General features: G+C 38.9%; 1 protein-coding gene across 1 annotated transcript; it reads left to right on the top strand.

Moving 5' to 3' along the window:
- The first annotated feature begins 266 nt into the window (after window positions 1-266).
- On the top strand, window positions 267-6,036 carry LOC131732034 (tripartite motif-containing protein 16-like). Its single transcript, XM_059021044.1, has 2 exons — window positions 267-306; window positions 4,438-6,036. The coding sequence occupies exons 1-2, from the start codon at window positions 267-269 to the stop codon at window positions 4,968-4,970; spliced, it is 573 nt and encodes a 190-aa protein (XP_058877027.1). The 3' UTR covers window positions 4,971-6,036.
- Window positions 6,037-14,297: the final 8,261 nt, after the last annotated feature.

Raw genomic sequence — 14,297 nt, forward strand, 5'->3', positions numbered from 1 at the left:
CCTCCCTTATTTTTCACTTCTTTAAAACACTTTTGACATTTTGGCTGTCCGCCTTCAAACAAGCCATTGTCATTCGCTATTACTGCTGCAGTAATTTAAATTTCCCCAGAACAAGCGGAAATGAGTAAGCTTAGTTCATACTGTTTTTAAAGCACACAATTACAAAGTTTTGTTTTAAAAGCTAAAAAAAGAACAGATAAATGCTTTTGTTTTATAAGATAAAATCTACTGAAGCCTGCAATGATTGGTTTTGTAAACTTCTTATCATGTCCCAAATTGAAGCCTTTGAGTTCATCCAAGCTCAAGGTATTTTTTTTTAAAAAAATGTAGTCTTATTATTGTTGATGTTGCCTTGTAATGCATGTTTTATTCATCAATACTAACTATTGTGCAGTAACACAGGGCAGTGCAGGGGTGCTTGAACTAGGGGTACTGGGGGTGCTACCGCACTCCCTGGCTTTGCATGGCTTCCTTCATATACAGTGGCTACAGTTTTGTTGAATGGCTTTCAGCACCCCCACATTAAAAATTGTTCCAGTGCCACTGGGGCAGTGGGGTCGCAAAGTCATTTTTATTGGTGAAAAAGTACTGTGAAGTGTGAGAACCGCTGCTACAGAGAGTGTCTGTTGCCTGGTTTAAAAAGTTCTCCTGACAGGCCATGTCTTTTTCAGATGAGACTCGAGTTCATTCGACTACAAACAGAATTTATATTAGATTTACAAATAATTCTCTCAAATGGAAGTTTTGGAAATTATCTTTCTAAAGCAAAAAGGAAATAATTTCAAAAATGTAAATAATCAGATTTTGAAGTCCTGTTTTTTTCTTTTTAGTTCTATTTTTTTTTTCTTTAACCAAACATGGGAAGCGCTACACTTGAGTTAATACTTAATGGATTGTCCACAAGCAGAGCTAACATGCTGTGATGGGAAAAGCAGTAACTGTTAGTGAAATGTCATTGTCAACTGTCTTCTGTTTTAAGTGGACACACTATTGCTGTATATGAACACATATTATCAATCAATCTGAATTTCTAAAGAAATGTTGATGTGAAATTGTAATAGAAATGCTCTTTCAGTATGTGTGTGACTTGTACTTTCCTGCAGAATACTTGCAGTGTGTGAGTCCAGGAACATGTCTACTACAGGTTTGCTGAACTAGTCACAACATGTAAAAGTCTCTGCCTATGTAACTTTCTTGATCTCCATTTTTCCCTTGGCAGTGAAAGATGTTATTGAAGCGCTTGTTTTCTGAGTGTCGCTGGCTTTTTGGTGTTTTTGTGATCTCTAGTGATTACCACAAACATTGTCATTCTTCATGCCACATCCCACCGTTCAAATCAGTCCTGCATAGTTTACAGAAAGCATTTTTCTTTTTCCAGCGTTGCTTAGGGTTGTGGCAGGGCAAATCACTGCCTGTAAAAAATGTGTTGGTGGCTGGCAGGGATTGGTTTGATTTCTGTCCATGACAGATAATTGTGGGTGTGTGGCTGTGTTTGCACAGCCAGCGGTGTAATTATTTGATTTAATTTGATGGGTGTCACCTGCCTGTAATTAGCAGGCAGGTATAACAGGAACCAAAGGTTTGTACTGGGCAGTCGGTGTAAGGTACTGTGTAAACGTACGTGTATTCAAAGTGACTTTGTGACTGGTAAACGGCTTAGCCGTCCAGTGAGAATTGTTTTTCTTTTCCTTAAACAAAGTATAGTTTAGCACTCCTTGTGGGAGTTTTGTTGTATTTACTTTTGTGTTTTGTGCAATGAAAATGTGCAACCGCGTTAAACTTTCAATTTCTGTGTCTGTGTCTGCTTAAGGGGCAAATGAACGTGAGTAAGCAAAATCCTTCACATATATAATATTTTATTTATTTATTTATTTATTACCAGGGCTTATCCAGCCAATCTGATTGAGATCAGTCAATTGAATGGGACGTTATCAAGCAATAATCATCCCATAGGAATGGGACAGTAGGTACCTACTAGCCTCCTAACCCCTAAATCTACCCCCTACCCCTAAACCTAATGTTTACAACTAACCTAATCTCTACCCCTAAATCTAATCTCAACCCCTAAACCTAACTGTGTTACTGTTAAAGTCATTTTTAGTATTATTTCAACATTGCTTTTTTGCACCCTCTAGCAGCTACTACATCCGGATCTACTCTACCTGTTGGGAGGCTACTGGCCCATTCCTATGGGATGATTTTTGCTTGATAGTGTCCCATTGATCCCATTAGTGTCCCAGATCGGGTGGCTTATCGCATGTGCAGTTATTGTAGATGCGTTCCACAGGACCTCCCTAAACAATGCTAGGTACCGACGGAAATTACCTTTTGCAGTAACCTTCTGCAGAAATTAAAGGTTTGCAGACATAAAGGTGTTTAACACTAGAGTTTTGAACAAAATATGGGAGAAAATCTGTAACAAAATCTGGGAGGAGAGTCCTGGCAAATAAGGGAGAGTTGACAGGTCTGCATTAATGTGTATTGTTGCTAAAATTAACAAATGGCGCCCCTGTCTAAAACAAAGTATCAACACATATACTATACAAATAAAATCAGTGAACATTATTGCAAAACAAAGCACTGTAATACAGTCTTTGACCATTTACAAAATACAATTCCACAAAGCTCCCGTGCGTTCTCAGTCTATGCCACAGTAATCAATTCTTTTTTTTTGCACCATGCGTGTTAATCAGACAGGTTAACCCGAGACACAAACAACAACAAAAAAGTGATCACAAACACAAACTGGCTTTGGAGGGCGACAGAACAATCTTGTTTCATCTTTTTAACAGAACAGTAATTATATGAATCCCTTGCTTTCTTGTATTTAACATGGTTACACTGGGCAGTTACATGACTGCATGTAAAAAGCTAAACTGAATTCACAAACGCTCCGTCTTTTCTTTTTATCTGAATTTAGTGTTTTAGACCCATAATAAAACGTGCATTGATCAGTGCATTAAGCCAATGATTGTTTTAGTGTATGTTTCGGGATTCCGAGGCTGTCATTCCATGTCTAGTTCATATGTTAGACTTCCTACTATTTAGACTGAGGGGTCAGTTCATGGGTTTTAAAGATATCATCTGTCACTCAGTTCTGTCTTTTGATTTTAATGGGTATTCCTTTTTTGTCATTAGTTTTAGTACGTCCCCTGAATAATGTATTAAGAGCTAGAACAAAGATGACTATGTGTTCATTAATGTGAGCATTGGTATCTCTGGGCTTGAAATGGCTCTCCATAAGTGTAACACCTTATTCTTATGCTACTAACAACCAAATGAGCAAGATGGTCCGAATGGCCTCCTCTCATTTGTAAACTTCTTCTTCTTCTTCTTCTCACATAACAATTAAAATAGTTAAATATTATTTTGTTTAATTTTTCAAAATATATTTAGAAATAGTAAGTTAGTAAGTAAGTATTTTTTAAACTATAATAATGTCCCAATGTGGCTCTCAGTGATGCAGCTTTATGACTGTTTCAGCTCACATTCAGCAGTTTCCTCAGGCTGTGTGATTAACATATAATCTAAACATTGAAAATGCAGAAAGGGTTTAAACGGTTGTATTATTGGCTGATCGCCCCAAAACACCAAAAATAATTTGAAACAAGGAGCATGGAGGAGACAGCTGGGAGCAGACAATCACTGCTGTATGTTTGATGCACAAGGGTGTCCTAATATGGGCACCATACTGTTGGGCAAAGATATGTGATGGAGAGGAAGGAACACAAGACTCCAGTGCAGTGGCAGACGTGTTCACATTGACTTTGGCTGCTGCACCGATACAGAAGGAATACATATTCATTGTAATCGTGAACATCTTGAAGTACGGATTTTTACATCCTGAAATGCAGTGAATAAGTCTTGTTGCTTTACAGATTGCTGTTGGATTCTTGTGTGTGTTTTGTATTAATTCACATGTTTCAATTCTATTTTTCTACCCAGTGAATGAAGGTGCAGTTTACAGTCTGAAGGCTCCAGAGTCAAGAAACAGAGTTGAGGTTTTACCATGTAAGTCTGTTTTCACTGAAACATTTGATTGAAAGATGTGTCACTCCATTGTGAGAAGAGCTAACAGTATTCAGGGATACCAAGATATTTAGGGAGAGAAAGGTCTGAGTGGGTAAAATGGCAACAAAAACCCACCCCCAGTCATTCTGCATGTATTCATCTATTCCAATACTTGTTGAAGGGGAGTGTATAATATTTTACAATGAATAGCATCATTACATAATCTTAATACTCCCTGCTGTACATTTGTACCTCAATGTCTTATCAGTTTAGGCTGTATGTCAGAAACAGCCATTATAAAAATAACCTGCTGTAATATGTATGTATCAGTCTGTCTTTCTGTACATTCATACCTAGTGGAGATTTTCTCAGTGATTTTACTTTTCTAACCAACTCTCCACTAACCGTCCTCTTCTCTTAAATCAGAGTTTTGTCAGCTCACACTGGACCCCAACACAGCACATAGAAAGCTCTCTCTGTCTGACGGGAACAGAAAGGTGACACGGAAGGTAGAGACACAGCCATATCCTGCTCACCCAGAGAGATTTGACACCTATTCTCAAGTGCTTTGCAGAGAGGGTTTGTCTGGGACTCGCTGTTACTGGGAGGTTGAGTGGAGTGGGATTGGGGCTTTTATAGGAGTCACATATAAAGGAATCAGCAGGCAAGGAGGGGGTGGTTCCTGTATCCTTGGATACAAAGATAAGTCCTGGAGTTTGTTCTGCTCTGGTTCCGGTTACTCTGCCTGGCACAATAACAATCACACGGCAATAACTGCCCCCCGCTACCCCAAAATAGGAGTGTATCTGGATTTTAATGCCGGCACTCTGTCATTTTATGGTGTCTCTGACACAGTGACCCTCCTGCACAGATTCCAAACCACATTCACTGAGCCGCTCTATCCTGGATTTAGGATTAATGATTATGATTCCCCTGTAACAGTCTGCCAGCTGAACTAAACTGTTTTGTGTTTTAAGAAAACCTTTGTATTGAACTCTCTGCCTGTCCTCTCCACTCCTCGGGTGAAGGGAATGTTCAATCTGACACAACTTTGTATGAAAGTTAGGGGGTAAAACGGCACCACCTACAGAGCGAAATAAGGTGAATTATTTGTTTTTACACGTTGAGCCGAGGCAGCCTCATTTTTACTGTTTAATCTGTCAGGTTAGTGTTTTTATAATTATAAACACACAAAATTGGACAGGTCTTTCAGCATAAAATGTTCAATATGTCCGAAGTATTTATTGATTACAAATACATAAATAGCACCAAGTGGCAGACTTAGTTGGCATCTCTGCACAGTGCTAGAATTCCCACAGAAATTACTGATAAGTGTCTCTTAAGGTGATTGTAGCTCACTAAATAATTCCAGAATGTGTACCTATATTGCACTTCCATTGGCTACATAGGTCTCAAATATGCAGTTTTGAAAAACATGAATGGCAAGATTCTCAGATAGCCATGTTCTTGTTTCGAATTGGATTGTGTCTGTCAAATGGATATTATAGTATCTAGATGAACTATTTGGGGATTAAGGTGCAGCTGGCACATCTATAAACCCTGGGGCTTCATACATACCTTTGTACAGGGAACCAATAGGTAAAATATGCCTTTTCCTTATGTTATTATTATTTTTTAGTGCATCTATTTAGATGCATTGATTATTGATCATCTGTCCTTAAATTTCCAGAGCTTCGATTACATATTGGTGAATCAATGCATATTATCGTGTCTGTGATCTGACAGGAGACTGATAGTAATGGATTTGTTGTTTCTAATCACAGCAAGTTTCTGGTTTCTGTTCTCTATTAGATGTCGCTGTTTCCTCTGTTTTCTTTGTATCCACATTCAGGAGTCTTTGAAATGATTATAGATTGGTGGATGACCACAGGAATTAAAAGGGGAGGTGTGGGGTGGAAAATAAAATTCAACTGTTATTATAGCATAAAAAATATGACAATGTGTTAAATATAGATTGATAACTTGATTAATCAATACTAGAATTTTTTATTCATCAGTTCTGGTTTCAAGTTATATTTTGCTTGATGAAATAAAATAAATAAATAACTCAAGTCGTTCAGGAGTGTTTTGTATACTGTTTGGTCCTGTGACTCTGTATCCATTGAACTTTATCTTCATTAGCTTGTTTTTCTCTGCTTGTTTGTTTCAGATCAAATCTGGATTCCAAGGGTCTGTGTGTGTATGCAATTGTGAATATGTATGTATGTATCTATGTACAGTGCCTTGCGAAAGTATTCGGCCCCCTTGAACTTTGCGACCTTTTGCCACATTTCAGGCTTCAAACATAAAGATATGAAACTGTAATTTTTTGTGAAGAATCAACAACAAGTGGGACACAATCATGAAGTGGAACGAAATTTATTGGATATTTCAAACTTTTTTAACAAATAAAAAACTGAAAAATTGGGCGTGCAAAATTATTCAGCCCCCTTAAGTTAATACTTTGTAGCGCCACCTTTTGCTGCGATTACAGCTGTAAGTCGCTTGGGGTATGTCTCTATCAGTTTTGCACATCGAGAGACTGAAATTTTTGCCCATTCCTCCTTGCAAAACAGCTCGAGCTCAGTGAGGTTGGATGGAGAGCATTTGTGAACAGCAGTTTTCAGTTCTTTCCACAGATTCTCGATTGGATTCAGGTCTGGACTTTGACTTGGCCATTCTAACACCTGGATATGTTTATTTGTGAACCATTCCATTGTAGATTTTGCTTTATGTTTTGGATCATTGTCTTGTTGGAAGACAAATCTCCGTCCCAGTCTCAGGTCTTTTGCAGACTCCATCAGGTTTTCTTCCAGAATGGTCCTGTATTTGGCTCCATCCATCTTCCCATCAATTTTAACCATCTTCCCTGTCCCTGCTGAAGAAAAGCAGGCCCAAACCATGATGCTGCCACCACCATGTTTGACAGTGGGGATGGTGTGTTCAGGGTGATGAGCTGTGTTGCTTTTACGCCAAACATAACGTTTTGCATTGTTGCCAAAAAGTTCGATTTTGGTTTCATCTGACCAGAGCACCTTCTTTCACATGTTTGGTGTGTCTCCCAGGTGGCTTGTGGCAAACTGTAAACGACACTTTTTATGGATATCTTTAAGAAATGGCTTTCTTCTTGCCACTCTTCCATAAAGGCCAGATTTGTGCAGTATACGACTGATTGTTGTCCTATGGACAGAGTCTCCCACCTCAGCTGTAGATCTCTGCAGTTCATCCAGAGTGATCATGGGCCTCTTGGCTGCATCTCTGATCAGTCTTCTCCTTGTATGAGCTGAAAGTTTAGAGAGACGGCCAGGTCTTGGTAGATTTGCAGTGGTCTGATACTCCTTCCATTTCAATATTATCGCTTGCACAGTGCTCCTTGGGATGTTTAAAGCTTGGGAAATCTTTTTGTATCCAAATCCGGCTTTAAACTTCTCCACAACAGTATCTCGGACCTGCCTGGTGTGTTCCTTGTTCTTCATGATGCTCTCTGCGCTTTAAACGGACCTCTGAGACTATCACAGTGCAGGTGCATTTATATGGAGAATTGATTACACACAGGTGGATTCTATTTATCATCATTAGTCATTTAGGTCAACATTGGATCATTCAGAGATCCTCACTGAACTTCTGGAGAGAGTTTGCTGCACTGAAAGTAAAGGGGCTGAATAATTTTGCACGCCCAATTTTTCAGTTTTTTATTTGTTAAAAAAGTTTGAAATGTCCAATAAATTTCGTTCCACTTCATGATTGTGTCCCACTTGTTGTTGATTCTTCACAAAAAATTACAGTTTCATATCTTTATGTTTGAAGCCTGAAATGTGGCAAAAGGTCGCAAAGTTCAAGGGGGCCGAATACTTTCGCAAGGCACTGTATTGTGATATAGCACCTTTCCTGTTTGCTGCTATAAAGCTGTATGGGGTTGTAGTGTAGGGGTACCAGATACGAGACCAAGCAAAGGATATATTTTAACGCAGCTGCATGTGTTTTTTTTAATATATACAGGAGTCAGACTTTCTCTATCCAGACTTGTTTGATACACTCCCAGTTGTTTCCTTCTCCACTGCTGCTGGACCATGCAGCTTACTCCCAGCACACACAGAGAAAAAGAGCTAGGTGTTTATTAGTTGCAGCTGAAGTTCTACTCCAATCAGGCAAGTCCTGATTGCATTCTGCGGGTCTACAAACCATTACCATATATAGAACCACCAAGTTGCAAAGCATACAACATGGTTTACTTAGATTTCCAGAAAGCTTTTGACAAAGTCCTGCATAAAAGATTAATTCTCAAACTGAACGCAGTAGGGATTCAAGGAAATGCATGCACATGAATTAGGGAGTGGTTAACATGTAGAAAACAGAAAGTACTGATTAGAGGAGAAACCTCAAAATGAAGCGAGGGAACCAGTGGTGTACCACAGGGATCAGTATTAGGTCCTCTGCTATTCCTAATCTACATTAATGATTTAGATTCTGGTATAGTAAGCAAACTCGTTAAATTTGCAGATGACACAAAAATAGGAGGAGTGGCAAACACTGTTGCAGCAGCAAAGGTCATTCAAAATTAGCATTCAGAACTGGGCAGACACATGGCAAATGACATTTAATAGAGAAAAGTGTAAAGTATTTCATGCAGGCAATACAAATGTGCATTATAAATATCATATGGGAGATACTGAAATTGAAGAACGGAACTATGAAAAAGACCTAGGAGTTTATGTTGACTCAGAAATGTCTTCATCTTGACAATGTGGGGAAGCTATAAAAAAAAGGCCAACAAGATGCTCGGATATATTGTGAGAAGGGTTGAATTTAAATCAAGGGAAGTAATGTTAAAACTCTACAATGCATTAGTAAGACCTCTCCTAGAATATTGTGTTCAGTTCTGATCACCTCGTTACAAAAAGGATATTGCTGCTCTAGAAAGAGTACAAAGAAGAGCAACCAGAATTATCCTGGGTTTAAAAGGCATGTCGTATGCAGACAGGCTAAAATAATTGAATCTATACAGTCTTGAACAAAGAAGACTACGCGGTGATCTGATTCAAACATTCAAAATCCTCAAAAGTATAGACAATGTCGACCCAGGGGACTTTTTTGACCTGAAAAAAGAAACAAGGACCAGGGGTCACAAATGGAGATTAGATAAATAATAAATAATAATAAATAATTTATTTCTTAGCAGACGCCCTTATCCAGGGCGACTTACAAGATATCACATTATTTTTACATACAATTACCCATTTATACAGTTGGGTTTTTACTGGAGCAATCTAGGTAAAGTACCTTGCTCAAGGGTACAGCAGCAGTGTCCCCACCGGGGATTGAACCCATGACCCTCTGGTCAAGAGTCCAGAGCCCTAACCACTACTCCACTCTGCTGATAAAGGGGCATTCAGAACAGAAAATAGGAGGCACTTTTTTACACAGAGAATTGTGATGGTCTGGAACCAGCTCCCCAGTAATGTTGTTGAAGCTGACACCCTGGGATCCTTCAAGAAGCTGCTTGATGAGATTCTGGGATCAATAAGCTACTAACAACCAAATGAGCAAGATGGACTGAATGGCCTCCTCTCGTTTGTAAACTTTCTTATGTTCTTATGCAGAACAGTGACCCCTATTGGCCAGCCCAGTGGTACTACTACATTTACTACCAACAGGGTTTAAGAGTGTCTGGTGGAATAAGGCCCTATACAGCCGTAGTCTAATATATCTGCCCTCAACCACCCTGTTACAGTATGTATGTATTTATAGCTATTGCTAGAAGTTTTTCATCACCTACAATTTTAGAATTAAGACATAAAAAAATGAAAATAATTTAGATATTTTATTTAACAACATGTTATCAAAAGTCTACCACATGCCATAATAATAGTACAGTATTTCATGTTAGATTTTGAAGTGTCACACTTTTCAATTGTCAGTTTTTTGTTAAGTACCTGTGGCAGTGTGCCCCGCCCATGTGTGTGTTTTGTGTTATGTGTTGGCGTGTGGTGTGTTAATGTTGGTGTATAGGTTTTGGTGCACAAGATATAAATGGGTCTGTGTAGCACAAGTGATTTAAAATATATTTGTAGTTAGGCACGGGGATGCATTATCACTTCACATGCAGATGGGCAGCAGTGTGGAGTAGTGGTTAGGCCTCCGGACTCTTGACCAGAGGGTTGTGGGTTCAATCCCACATGAGGGACACTGCTGCTGTACCCTTGAGCAAGGTACTTTACCTAGATTGTTCCAGTAAAAACCCAACTGTATAAATGGGTAATTGTATGTAAAAATAATGTGATATCTTGTAACAATTGTAAGTCGCCCTGGATAAGGGCATCTGCTAAGAAATAAAAGTGTGTGAGCACAGGATTGCACAAATTAGTTCACATGCAGGGATTCAAGAGAATAATTAATTAGTAATTGAATCCTGGCACAACAGTATATATAGATGCACGTTTTACTCGCTCAGGGTTGTGTGTTCAGGGAGAAAGAACAGGAGAGTGAGGAGGTAAAAACAATAATAATAATAAGTAACGAGTGCTAGAAGCACCAGCACCGTACTTGTTTTGTGTTTAGTGTTCGTGCCCTGTTTGTTAGTGTCTGTTCGTTTTGTTTGTCTATTTATTTTGGCCTCAAGTGTCGTGTTCTGTTTTGTTCAAGCTTTTATTTTCTGTGTGTTATTAAACTCACTGAGTGCCGCAGCGCCTCAGTTTCACCTGCTAGTACTGCCTGTCTGTGTGTTTCTTTCTGGCCTGATGTCACCCCTACAGACAGCCTGTTCACAGTACCGTATATGGAAAAACTATAAAGCAGTAAGTAATTCAGTATCTTAACATTATTCAGAAGGTTTCATTCGACTTTATGAAGCAAAATATGTATGTATGCAAGTATGTTCAAGCAGTTCCAGGGAACTGGTATCAGGGAACTGTATTTTGGCTTGCAATCCATCATAATAAAGCACACATGCCAATATTTATAATCCAGGCAGAGAGTCAGTGCTCATGCTCCGCAGTGCTGTGCTCCTTGGTAGTGCACTGTAATCCTGCAGGTGCTCGGTCACAACAGTTCTCATTCTCTCTATCTGCAAAATCAAAAACAAAGCGCAGCGCTTCAGCATGTTAGTGTATCAAGGTAAGGGGCTGTACTCGCATAGCTGCATCCCCTTTGTACTGCTAAACTCCTCCCTGTGATCAGTGGTTTGATTTTGCATTGCATTTTGTAGAATTCTTATTACCATGAAATATATTGCATTGCTTTGAAATGCTAATATTGAATCTACATGTATAGCATTCTATGTTAAATTGGGATAAAGGCAGGAGAAAATGTTTTCAAATCATTTGGCCAGCACTTGTCATATCTTTTCCCCTTTCTCTTAGTATTGTATTAACATCACTGCACTGCTCCTCGATTGGACTCTTATAAACTGGAGAGAAGAGCCACAGAATTCACTGGACGGGATTCTGCTCTAGTGGCTGAAACACAGTGACAATATTTTAATAAGAAGGGGCTTGTATAAAGAGAGCTTTATATTTCATGGAATTCAGAAACACATGTAAGTTTTGTTTCTTGAAACCCATCCCTGTCTCTATATCGTTTCAACAGAAACAGCAGAAGCACATATTGTGATTCCAGCCCAGGATCACACTTCATGCTGAATCGAGGGTATTGACACAACTATTCCAATGCCTGGAGTTCCATCCTTCTTATATTCCTGTACAGAACTAGACACTCTAACACAGCAGTCAAACACTTTGTTAATACTGTGATAAAATAGGAGAAATGGACAGTCTAAACATGGAAACAAGCTTGTTCTTGTTTTTCCACTTGTTCTCCTTGTTGAAGAAGAAAACTCCCCTCCCCTCCAAAAACAAGAGAACTGAAGTGGGGGCATTTCTGTCCATTTTACCCACTCAGATCCCTCACTTTTTAAATATATTGTTGTGTCTGAAAAGATAACAGCACAGTCTTCAAATACAAGCTAATGATTGGCAGACTGTCAAAATAAATACAAGCTAATGACTGGCAGACTGTCAAAATAAATACATACATTAATTTAAATTGAAACTATAATGTTGTATTTAAGTTTTAATATAAGAACTGTTGTCTAGGCTGAGTGTCTGGAAATTAAGTCAGAAGTCCACAGGGTAAGTATTGTGCACTGCAGCCCGTGCAACAGTCATACGCTTCCCCACAATCAGCCTCCAGGAGTCTTTTCAGATGCAGTGTTTGGCTGGAATAGTTAGTAAGCATTGTGAATAAAATCTAATCAGAAACAGCCATAGAAAATCCTGATCAAGTAAGAAATGTAATGAACATGATGTTGTTTAAGCATTTAACCTCAGCTGGTTTCTGTGACAGGATGGCTGAGGGTTATTGAGACTCAGAGACAGTTGCTGTGGTTTTAAACGCTGGGGTGCACGTTTATTAAATAAAATAAAATCACAACAGTGCTCATAGAGCAAAATAAAAAAAAAGTTATAAAAAGTTACAAGCACAAAACCAAAAGAAAAACACTCAGACCTTTTCAATGGTTTGCAGTTTACCAGCCACCTCTCCAAACACTCAGATTTCCATTCTTAAACCCTTTCTCTTAATGGAGTTTCTAGCTCCCTTGTTATATCATGTGTCTGTTCCCAATTAACAACAATGATCTAATTTGGGAACAGCCACATTCTCATGTGTATTTGTAAGGGACAGGAATTAACCCTATCCCTACCAACCACCACCACCAAACACAAACCAACTACTATTTACAAACAGGTCCCCATGAGCATTAATATCTGGAGAGTTTTCAAAATTAGCAATTGTAACTGTTAATGAAAACACACCAGTATTGCTGATTGAAATGAAATCTATTTGAAATGTTTGATTAACGGGGTCAGGAGGTGGGGTCCTGTTACCTGTAACACAGGAAGGAAGGAAGTGAACGGGGAGAGGAAACCAGTGTGGGGCCTGCAGGATCAATGGGCTTCACCTGAGTCAAAGAGAGTGGAAATAAAGAAGTGTGGAAAACAAAACGAGCAACAGCAAAACAAGGGGCTTGGGAGAATGATGTTCTGATGATGAGAGGCAAGACCTTGTTTGAAAATAATGACAAAATAGTACACAGATTTGAAAAGTAAGGCCCTGGATTATAAGCTTTGTTTGAGTGTTCTGTATAAAATGGTTTTAACACATGAAATTATTATTATTATTATTATTATTATTATTATTATTATTATTATTATTATTTATTTATTTATTTATTTATTTATTTATTTATTAGCAGACGCCCTTATCCAGGGTGACTTACAATTGTTACAAGATATCACATTATACATTATTTCATATTATGCAGATATCACATTATTTTTACATACAATTACCCATTTATACAGTTGGGTTTTTACTGGAACAATCTAGGTAAAGTACCTTGCTCAAGGGTACAGCAGATAGGGCAGCAGTGTGAAGTACTGGTTAGGGCTCTGGACTCTTGACAGGAGGGTCATGGGTTCAATCCCAGATGGGGGACACTGCTGCTGTACCCTTGAGCAAGGTACTTTACCTAGATTGCTCCAGAAAAAAAAAAAACTGTATAAATGGGTAATTGTATGTAAAAAATAATGTAATTGTATGCAAAAGTAATGTGATATCTTGTAACAATGGTCTATAATTGTAAGTCGCCCTGTATAAGGGCGTGTGCTAATAAATAAATAATAATAATAATACAGCAGCAGTGTCCCCCACCTGGGATTGAACACATGACCCTCCAGTCAAGAGTCCAGAGCCCTAACCACTACTCCACAAAATCAGCACTGTAATAAATTAATATTTCAGTAACGTACACACCATGTCTGATAACACTAGAACATGTCTAGTTCTCATAATATACAGCCTCCCCTGGACTGGAGGGACCACCCTTCATGTTCTCTTAGGAGGGGAGCAGTTCAGACTCTGTGCCTCAAGCTTGCCCTGAACTGGAGGAGGGAAGAAAGCAGTTAGTTCTCAGAGACAAGTTTGTGGTTGAGGACTAATGGACTTTGAGATGTGGATTAATGCCCACTAAGTTCGAACTCCACCAAACTCACTTCCCTTGTGAACTTCTGAGGATTCAGACCCACACAGAAGTGAAGGTCTAGTGCCGTCAAATACATACTATAGCTATAAAAGGGTTACTGTGACATTCTCAAATTTCTATCCAATTCACAACTCTCTCCTCTCTGCCCCTCTCACACTGTTTCAGCAGTTTCTGCTCAGCCTGCTCGTCTAAACCTGGCTTCAGTCCCAAATCCCGCCTCTTAGAGCGTCACACAATTCCAGGAAAT

Source organism: Acipenser ruthenus, unplaced genomic scaffold (genome assembly GCF_902713425.1).
Source record: "Acipenser ruthenus unplaced genomic scaffold, fAciRut3.2 maternal haplotype, whole genome shotgun sequence".
Lineage (NCBI taxonomy): Eukaryota > Metazoa > Chordata > Actinopteri > Acipenseriformes > Acipenseridae > Acipenser > Acipenser ruthenus.

Bases quoted from the DNA above. Each gene is read 5' to 3' on its own strand.
- LOC131732034 (XM_059021044.1), top strand. From the start codon at position 267: ATGTCCCAAATTGAAGCCTTTGAGTTCATCCAAGCTCAAG. The intron at 307-4,437 runs GTATTTTTTTTT...CTCTTAAATCAG, and splicing joins TGAGTTCATCCAAGCTCAAG to AGTTTTGTCAGCTCACACTG.